This window comes from Suillus paluster (genome assembly GCF_016628075.1).
Source record: "Suillus paluster strain FC165 chromosome Unknown EDB91scaffold_8, whole genome shotgun sequence".
Taxonomy (NCBI): Eukaryota; Fungi; Basidiomycota; class Agaricomycetes; order Boletales; family Suillaceae; genus Suillus; species Suillus paluster.
The window spans coordinates 61,734-71,198 of record NW_024537568.1 but is presented as its reverse complement, the minus strand read 5'-3'; the positions used below and the strand labels follow the sequence as shown (position 1 = coordinate 71,198).

The window sequence follows — 9,465 nt, the reverse complement described above, 5'->3', positions numbered from 1 at the left end:
CTCCTTCATCAAACCACAGATCACACCGCGCTGCGGGGTTGTGCAGCCGGAAGGCTCGTGGGGGGCTGGCAATGACATGTTGCTGGTGAAAGAAGTTTGGACAGAAAAGTAGTAATGCTAGGAGGCAATCATTGCCTCGCTAATTTTCACCTCCTAATATTGAAACATTGTTGAATATTTGTCCCTGCATGAAAATGCCACACTTTCTTTGGCTGAGTTGCCGCTCCCCATCCCCGGTTGAAGGACGTTGAGGGAATGATCGATGATCACGTGTAGCCGGCAACAGCACACACAAGCCAAAACAAACGGTGTAACTTCAAGTTGCTGCGAGAATTGGCGAGAAATCCTTCTGCCTTTACTCTCCTTTATTCAATACGCGTACGAATCTAATAACATGGGGGACGATTACCCCACGCTGTTCCGTGCGCATGAGCATGAACTATAATGACTTCTCTATACTGACTGTTCACCAGGTTCGGAACAGATGAGCTTGATGCAGCTCTATATCCCAACCGAAGTTGCCCACGACACAGTTGCAGAGCTCGGTGAGCTGGGAAATGTGCAGTTCAAAGATGTGTGTACGCTCTGTTTAACTGTTGTCGTTTGCTGAATGTCAGCGCAGTTGAATCCTGCTGTCAATCCCTTTCAACGTTCATTCGTCGGTGAGATAAGGAGAACGGAAGAAATGGCACGACGTGTTCGGTTTTTCGAGTCGCAGATTCAGAAGGAAAAGGATGTAGTTCCTACCCGTCCTCTCTATGATTCTGCGCTGTTGGTCACAGTTGGACCGAGTGCTGCGCATAATATCGACGAGCTGGATGTCACACTTACTGAGCATGAGACGCGGCTCGTGCAGATGAATGACAGCTACAAGACGTTGAGTGAGCGCACAAGGGAGCTGGTGGAGGCCCGGCATGTTCTCAGAGAGACTGCTGTGTTCTTTGAGAAGGCAAGTCTGTTTGATTGACGGGTCTGCATAAACGACAAACTGACTTGCGGCACGCAGGCTGAGACTCAGCAGACTGACATGAGGACTTCTTTTGATGACAGCTCTGCTCCTCTTCTGCAGCATGACGACCGGGAGCAGCAGTACTCATCCAATCTACAGTTTGACCTTGAGTACGTCCATGGATGTCCTTGCAACTAATGTACTGACACGAACATAGATTCGTCGCTGGCACCATCGACCGCACTCGTATATCGACGTTCGAGCGTGTCTTGTGGCGTGTCCTGAGGGGTAATCTGTACATGAATCACACGGACATTGCAGAGCCCTTCATTGACCCCGCTACTGGTTCTGAGACGCGCAAGAATGTGTTCATAATTTTTGCACATGGGGATGCCTTACTTGCCAAGATTCGAAAAGTGGCAGAGTCGATGGGTGCGACACTCTATCCAATCGACGCCAACGCCGACAAACGATCAGATTCTCTGCGTGAGGTTACCGCTCGCTTGGAAGACTTGGAGACTGTGTTGTACAACACAGGTACAAACAGACGAAGCGAGCTGCTGAGAATCGGGGAGAATCTGGCTAGGTGGCAGGATGTCGTCCGCAAGGAGAAGGCGATTTATGAGACGATGAACCTTTTCAACTACGATGTCAGGAGGAAGACGCTTGTGGCTGAGGGTTGGTGCCCAACAAGGGACCTGACCATGATTCAGCTGGCACTTCGTCACGCCACGGTAAGACAGCTGCATGTTGTTGATGAACTTCCCAATCACGCACCTAATCTCAGGAAGAGTCTGGAACGAGTGTTGTTCCTATCTTGCAAGAGTTGCGCACGAACAAAACTCCGCCAACCTTCACGCGCACCAACAAGTTCACGGAAGGCTTCCAAACCATCATGGACGCTTACGGTATTGCAACCTACCAAGAAGTTAACCCTGGTCTATTTGCGATCATTACCTTCCCTTTCTTGTTTGCCGTGATGTTTGGTGACATTGGGCATGGGTTCATCATCTTCTTTGCCGCATTGTACATGATTTTCAACGAGAAGAAGTGGGCAAGACAGGAACTTGATGAAGTTGGTCATTTTTTGCTGGCACACGCAGTATCTAACCTTAATGTTTGTCCTTTGCCAGATCCTCGGCCAGTTCTTCTAGTAAGTTCTAAGAGAATCGACTCAATGCCCTCGCTAACATCGACACAAGCGGTCGATATATCATTCTTCTCATGGGCATGTTCTCGGTCTATACTGGTCTCATGTACAACGACGTCTTCTCCAAGAGTCTCCACATTTGGCACTCAGGATGGGACTTCCCAGAGTCGAATGGAACTTCATTCGCCGTACCCAACGGTCACATATATCCCTTTGGGGTGGATCCTGCTTGGCATGGTGCGGACAATGGGCTCGTATTTACGAATTCATACAAGATGAAGATGTCGCTTGTGCTCGGAGTCATTCATGTGTGTTTTCATTTCCACTGTGGGGCGGCTCGATTATTAAGCTCAAACGATCACGTTTTTTTTAGATGACATTTGCCCTGTGCCTACAGCTCCCCAATCACATCAAGTTCAAACGTCCCCTTGACATCTATGCCAACTTTGTGCCCCAAATGATCTTCTTGCAGTCGATTTTCGGCTATTTGGTCGTATGCATCCTTTACAAATGGTCGATTGATTGGTCCACCCGATCAACGGAGCCACCCTCATTGTTGAACATGCTGATTGCGATGTTCCTTTCGCCGGGGACAGTAGATCCTCAAACACAGCTATATCCCGGACAAGGCTTCATTCAGGTCGTGCTCCTTCTCCTCGCGCTTGTCTGCGTGCCTTGGATGTTGTGCACCAAACCCTACTTCCAATGGAAGGAGATGCAACAGATCCAGGGTCAAGGGTACGTTGGACTTGGTCACCGTAATGGTGGACCTCGCGAGAGCACAGATGAGGTTCTGGAAATTGAGGAAGAGGGTAATGGTCGTGTCATTGTGGAGGAGATGGAAGAAGAGCATGTACGTTATGACCCTGGGAGATAGGGGTGCGTTGTTACTGATCCATATCTACAGGAACAACATGACTTCAGTGAGGTGGTTATCCATCAGATAATTCACACCATCGAATTCTGTCTTGGTTGTATCTCACACACCGCATCTTACCTTCGGTTGTGGGCCCTGTCGTTGGCACACGCCCAGCTCTCTGAGGTGCTGTGGACAATGACGCTCGACAAGGTTTTGGGACTTCCCGGTATCTTCGGGACGATTGCCCTCGTAGTGATGGTCGCATTCTGGTTCTCATTGACCGTATTCATCTTGTGTATCATGGAGGTGCGTGTTACAAACGTGCCCATCAGGCGTGGATCAGACATACTCATGCTTCTTTTTGTCGTGAAATGTTGCCATCTAAAACAGGGTCTCTCGGCATTTTTGCATGCGCTCCGTCTGCACTGGGTCGAAGCGAACAGTAAACATTACCAAGGAGAGGGATATGTACGTCGCGTGGTTTCATTTCTATGTGCGTGGAGTGCGCATGCTGATTTATTTTTTTCCGAATCAGTCGTTCACGCCGTTGAGCTTTGCTAAGCTAGACGAGAAAGAGTAACGAAATATGTTGCCCACATTCTTTTCTGCTGTCCTGTAGGTATGATATCGAGTAATAGGACGTTGAGATGGTTCAAAAATGCGGGGTAAGGTCGTAAGAGTACAATGCCCCACACTGCCTAGCACTGCTCGGTGATGTAAGATCAGCGATCTTGCCGGCGCACCGCCTTTATTGGCGGGTAAGACCAGGTGAGAATCTGAGATTATCTCGAATTTTTCCAACTCCGCAGGAGGCAGTTACCTTATATCACTGGGATTTGTTATCGATTTTCTTCACTCCTCTTCTCACTTTTTTGTTCTTCTTCATTTCCCTATAGAGGTCGGTCAACCTCCTCCACATTCTTCTGCAACTGACCGCTTTTCAGGCATTTGCCGTCCAGTAGACATAGAAGCGCATTCTATAGCCTTCGTTTGCTTAATCCGAAAACTTACTTTTCAACGTCTTCACTAAAGGTACGTTTAGTTTCTTTCGCTCATGTCTTTCTTCCAGGTACTCACAGTAAGTTTAGATACTAGAAATGCCTGCTGTTACCGCTACTGCTCCTGTTACTCCTTCCCCTGCCTCTCTCAAGGGACCTGTTGATGGTCAAGTCGATGTGGCTGCTCTCTTTGTCGCTGACAAAGCTACCCGCGATGCAGCCGCAAAGGCTTTGGCCTCGGCCGTGCAAAATGATGGCCCTGCTGCCATTGCCGCTGTCGGTTTCAATGAAGCCGCAGTTAAGGCTCTTGCCGACAAAAAATCCGCTGCTGCCCGTGAGGGCGCGGCCGATGCTGTAGTTGCCCTTGCCAAGGCGGGCGCTACCAAGGCCCTTGAACCCACTTTCGTTGATTCTGGTCTTTGCGCTGCTCTGATTGAGGGCTTCGCCGACAAGATGCCTGCCCCTCGTAACGCAGCCGTTGAGGCAGTTCGGGAGTTTGTTGCCTCCATGAACCCCTGGGCTACCGGTCTTCTTCTTCCCGCACTCCTTCACGAAATTAAAACTGCCGGTAAATGGCAAGTAAAGACTGGCGCACTTATTGTCCTCAACCAGCTCGTTGTGTCTGCGCCCCTTCAAACTGCTCGCCTGATGCCCGACATCGTTCCTATTCTTGCTGAAGCTATCTGGGATACCAAGGCGGACGTGAAGAAGGCTGCACGCGATTCTCTTACGAAGGCTACTGCATTGGTCTCGAACAAGGACATTGAACGCTTTATTCCAGCTCTTATTAAAGCTCTCATAAATCCGGTTGAAGAGGTGCCGAATACCGTTCAGCTCCTCTCGGCTACCACATTCGTTTCCGAAGTCGATTCCGCTACTCTTTCCCTCATGGTTCCCCTTTTGTCTCGTGGTCTCTTAGAGAAGCTTACGGCTACGAAGCGTAAAGTTGCAGTGTAAGTTTTGACCACTTCTTTATCTTGACGCAGATCTCATTTCGCATATAGTATTGTCGACAACATGGCCAAGCTCGTGGACTCTCCTGTCACTGTCCGTCCATTCTTGCCCAACCTACTCCCTGGCTTGATCAAGGTCGAGACCACCATCGGTGACCCCGAGGCTCGTGGCGTGGTTGGCAAAGCCATTGCCACTCTCCGCCAAGTCGGTGAAGTTCCCGCTGATAGCGATGGTACCGACCTCCCTGCTTTGAAAGTTGCGGAGGCATCGCAGCTTACCTCGTCGCTCGCTGCCATCTACAAGAAAGCAGGCGCTGCTACTCCCTCCGCCAATGATGCTTCTACCGTCTACGTCTCACGCCTTGCTGCTAACCTCGTTAACGCCAAGAACTTCGACGTTCCTGAGTGGGACACACTTGCTCCTTACGTCGCATTCGTTGCCTCCACTCCTGACCCTATCTCCATTGCGAGGGAATGGGTTGTTCGCTCTGCCAGCGATGACATTGAGGACGATACCGTCCCCGATGACGAGGAGGAGGGTGAGGACCTGTGCAACTGCCAGTTCTCTCTTGCCTACGGTGCAAAGATTCTCCTGAACACCGCTACCCTCCGCCTCAAGCGAGGTCACCGCTACGGCCTCTGCGGTAAGAACGGTACAGGGAAGTCAACCCTCATGCGTGCCATCACCAACGGACAGGTTGAAGGCTTCCCTTCTCCCGACGAGGTTCGCACCTTCTATGTCGAGCACGACATCGATGGCAGTGAGGCCGACACGTCGGTCCTTCAGTTCATCCTTTCTGATGACCGCATTCTTGCTGACGAGGCTGAGGTTATCGAGACCCTCGCCTCTGTCGGCTTCAGCGATGAGCGTCAGAAGGACGCCATCGGGAGCTTGTCAGGTGGATGGAAGATGAAGCTTGCCCTCGCTAGGGCCATGCTTTTCAAGGCTGACATTCTCCTCCTTGACGAGCCTACCAACCACTTGGATGTCGTCAACGTTGCTTGGCTCGAGAACTATCTCGTCGGCCTGAAGACCTGCACTTCCATTATCGTCTCGCACGACTCTAGCTTCCTCAACAACACGATCACCGATGTCCTTCACCTCAACCGCTTCAAGGTCAAGAGATACCGTGGTAACCTTGAGGCCTTTGTCAAGATTGTTCCTGAGGCGAAGTCTTACTACACCCTTGAGGCCGCTGAGGACTACAAGTTCAAACTCCCCGATCCTCCTTTGCTCGAGGGTGTCAAGACCAAGGAGAAGAGCTTGCTCAAGATGCGCAAGGTTGGCTTCCAGTACCCCACGCAAGCCGTCCAGCAACTTTTTGAAATCAATCTCCAAGTCTCTCTTTCGTCTCGTGTTGCCGTTCTCGGTCCCAACGGTTCGGGCAAGTCGACCCTAGTCAAGCTCCTCATTGGCGACATGGAGCCCAACAAGGGCGGTGAAATTTGGAAGCATCCTAACTTGGTCATCGGTTACGTTGCTCAGCACGCCTTCCACCACATTGACCACCACCTCGACAAGACTCCTCTCGAATACATGCTCTGGCGTTACCAGACTGGTGAGGATTTGGAAGAGATGCAGAAGGCTAGCCGTCAAATTACTGAGGCTGAAGCACAAAAGATGAAGGATGGTGCCCTTTACGTTCACGAGGACGGTTCGAAGAGGTTGATCGAAGAGATCGTTGCGCGCAAGAAGTTGAAGCAATCCTACGAGTATGAGGTTTCTTTCAAGAACATGAGCTCTTCAGAGAATGTGTGGATGCCTCGTGACGAACTCATCAAGCGTGGCTACGAAAAGGTTCGTACTGTTCGCTTACAGCAGCTTCTTAATGCTGATGGCACATCGCTTTACAGAAAGTGCTTGAGGTGGATACCCGTGAGGCCCAGCGCCTCGGTCTCTTGCGCCCTCTCGTCCGTCGGGAGATTGAGAAGCACTTTGCTGACTTCGGTCTCGAGCCTGAGTTTGTCTCGCACAACAGTATGAGGGGTCTTTCTGGTGGTCAGAAGGTCAAGATCGTTCTTGGCGCTGCTACTTGGCGCCGGCCTCACGTCATTTGCTTGGATGAGCCCACTAGTACGTTCATTACTTTTTTATTCCCTTCTATTACTTACGTCCCACGCAGACTACCTCGACCGTGAGTCGCTTGCTGCGCTCATCGAAGCCTTGAAGGTCTTCGAGGGTGGTGTCCTCGTTATCACGCACAACAGGGACTTCTCCGAGTCCCTCTGCCACGAGGTTTGGGCCATGCGCGATGGCCATCTCGAGGCTTCCGGCCACAACTGGGTTGAGGGCCAGGGTTCTGGTCCCCGCATTGACAAGAAGGATGGTGAAGAGGAGGTTCAATATGATGCCATGGGCAACAAGATCGACAACAAAAAGGCCAAGAAACTTACGTCTGCTGAGCAACGCAAGGTTAGTTTACTTGATTCGTTTGGCTCCGAACTGTGCTCACAATTCTTGTTCCCACAGCTCAAGAAGGAGCGCATGGCTCGTAAGAAAAGAGGTGAAGAAGTCACCGACGATGAGCTCTAAGTTACCTTCTAGTGTCGTTGATATGTTCTTGTATTCTCTTCATCCTGTATTCCTGCCATCTTGCGTTGTGTCGTTACCCTCGGTCTGTTGTTTATGTACCCTGTTTACTATTTTCGTATAATGGATTTATGCATTTCTGTCTCATTACTGTCTCCTGTCTTGACTCTCTCGGTCACTGGTATTAGCGCCTACCAAGTGCACGTGCTTTAAGGCTTTGGTTGATTGGGTTATGGGCTGGGCTGAGCGCGCAGCTTGTTGTGCTCTTCGTCCGTCCTCCACGGCTCTTCTTTACGATTTACGAAATGCCCTACCTTGATGACCGAAACTTCAGTTTGTACGCTAGAGATATCAGCACACAACTCACTCCAAATGCTACTCAGAAGACAACGTTAATCGTTGCAGGCTGCTATGTCGTAGTTATCGCGATTCTCTGGTAAGTGCCAGTCCCCCCCGCAATGGCCCAACGGGTCCGTTGAGCCTTCTTGTTCACAGGCATGTGCCGGTATTGAGTTGGATTAGTGCGTACCTCCTCATGTCATGCCCTCCTGCGGTGTCCTGATGTGTTCTGGATCTACTTACTACGGACAGTATACCCTTTCAAGTACGTACTCCCCTGGATCCGCAATTCACTCGGCTGATATTGTTGCAGACTTTTGACTGTGGGCTTCCATGAGGTAGGCTTACCTCGCCGCTGCTCAAGACACGAGGCGCTAAGCCATTTCCTAGATGAGCCACGCCATTGCTGGTATTTTGACTTGTGCCACTATCCATTCCGTGGAGCTCGATCGTTAGTTTGATGTCAATCATTTCACCACTGAGCCCCTGCTTATTCTGTCACTATTCGGGCAGCGGACGAAGGTGGCGAGACCCGCATGTCGGGCGGCATATCCTGGATCACCCTTCCTGCCGGATACCTCGGTTCTTCACTCATCGGTGCTTGCCTCATTGCATGCGGATTTGACACAAATGCGAGCAAAGTAGCCTGTCTCGTTCTTGGTGTATTTTTCCTCTTCACGCTATGGTGGGCGCGCAGGAATTGGTTGTGAGTATGGTTCCTGCACTGCTTAGCTGCGGATGGACGGGCGCTGAGCAAATTCCGCAGGACATGGGTGCTCATCCTTGGAATGTGTGGCTTGATCGTGTTATTCTGGCTTGTGGCGGATAGTGTTGCATTGCGTTACTTTGTGCGTGGTGTTCTTGCCGGTTCTCATATTCCATGCTAAACCTCTCCATAAGATCTTGTTTGTTGGCGTGATGTCAGATTTATATGTGCTGTGGGACGTGATAGGTAAGTCTTCCCCCGAAGTTTGCACGCATCACACTCATGGCTACCTTCAGATGATACCATCGCGCGAAAAGTCAATAGCTCTGATGCATCCGCTTTCGCTCGGATTTGTGGCTGTTTCCCATCTAGAGGTAAAGATCTCTATCTCTGGTGGATATTCACTAATGTCCCTCTCAGTGTGGGGCGTCATCTGGCTCATAATCGCCTTCATGTTCTTTGCTGCTGGCATCATTGTGGGATTAGTTGCATTCAAGGTTTTTACCTCTTCTTTCCTCAGCAGGATGGGGCTGATGTGTGAAAATATACCAGGAGTCTTCATCGGAACAGCAGGAGCAAGCTTCGCACTTCCTTCCTGCTCCAGGATCCAGCGGCGCTATGGCATCCGCACCGATACCAAGTGTTCTTGTAATGATCGTTACAGTTCTCTCGTGGAAGCTATTGCCGTGACTCTGAAATTCAGAGTGAACGTAATGATATCAGAGACCCTCTTACTTGTAGTTTTTTGCTGCTCTAACGATGTTATGTATTTCAGCTGTACATAGCTTGTTAAATATACTACTACTTCCGATATTGGTTGTCGCTCGTCTGAGCGCGTAATGCCTTCCGTCTGCTCATCTCGAACTCAATCACGACCAAACTCGCCCACCGTGCTTTACGAGACGCCCACCTGCTGCGGATCTTAGTAACCGATAGGCTTGAATTGTCAGATCGTCCAAGGACAAGGTTGTTCGGATAATT

At 50.4% G+C, this 9,465-nt stretch overlaps 3 protein-coding genes across 3 annotated transcripts; all 3 read left to right on the top strand.

The window, feature by feature from the left end:
• The first annotated feature begins 302 nt into the window (after nucleotides 1–302).
• EDB91DRAFT_1111166 (V-type ATPase, V0 complex, 116kDa subunit family) lies at nucleotides 303–3,623 on the top strand. The gene is made up of 12 exons (XM_041317737.1): nucleotides 303–422; nucleotides 474–574; nucleotides 623–949; nucleotides 1,007–1,119; nucleotides 1,167–1,683; nucleotides 1,737–2,024; nucleotides 2,083–2,102; nucleotides 2,152–2,407; nucleotides 2,473–2,952; nucleotides 3,007–3,264; nucleotides 3,349–3,426; nucleotides 3,494–3,623. Exons 1-12 carry the CDS (start codon nucleotides 395–397, stop codon nucleotides 3,536–3,538), a joined length of 2,511 nt encoding a protein of 836 aa, XP_041180858.1. The 5' UTR covers nucleotides 303–394; the 3' UTR covers nucleotides 3,539–3,623.
• A 432-nt stretch (nucleotides 3,624–4,055) lies between these two features.
• EDB91DRAFT_1311785 (P-loop containing nucleoside triphosphate hydrolase protein) lies at nucleotides 4,056–7,485 on the top strand (the record flags this gene model as incomplete). The annotated part of the gene is made up of 5 exons (XM_041325113.1): nucleotides 4,056–4,909; nucleotides 4,961–6,707; nucleotides 6,764–6,983; nucleotides 7,033–7,322; nucleotides 7,380–7,485. 5 exons carry the CDS (start codon nucleotides 4,056–4,058, stop codon nucleotides 7,440–7,442), a joined length of 3,174 nt encoding a protein of 1,057 aa, XP_041180857.1. The 3' UTR covers nucleotides 7,443–7,485.
• Nucleotides 7,486–7,744: 259 nt separating this feature from the next.
• EDB91DRAFT_1047474 (peptidase M50B-like-domain-containing protein) lies at nucleotides 7,745–9,174 on the top strand (the record flags this gene model as incomplete). Its single annotated transcript, XM_041313326.1, has 11 exons — nucleotides 7,745–7,875; nucleotides 7,935–7,960; nucleotides 8,031–8,043; nucleotides 8,092–8,116; nucleotides 8,169–8,229; nucleotides 8,292–8,484; nucleotides 8,545–8,626; nucleotides 8,679–8,730; nucleotides 8,781–8,858; nucleotides 8,905–8,981; nucleotides 9,037–9,174. 11 exons carry the CDS (start codon nucleotides 7,745–7,747, stop codon nucleotides 9,172–9,174), a joined length of 876 nt encoding a protein of 291 aa, XP_041180856.1.
• Nucleotides 9,175–9,465: the final 291 nt, after the last annotated feature.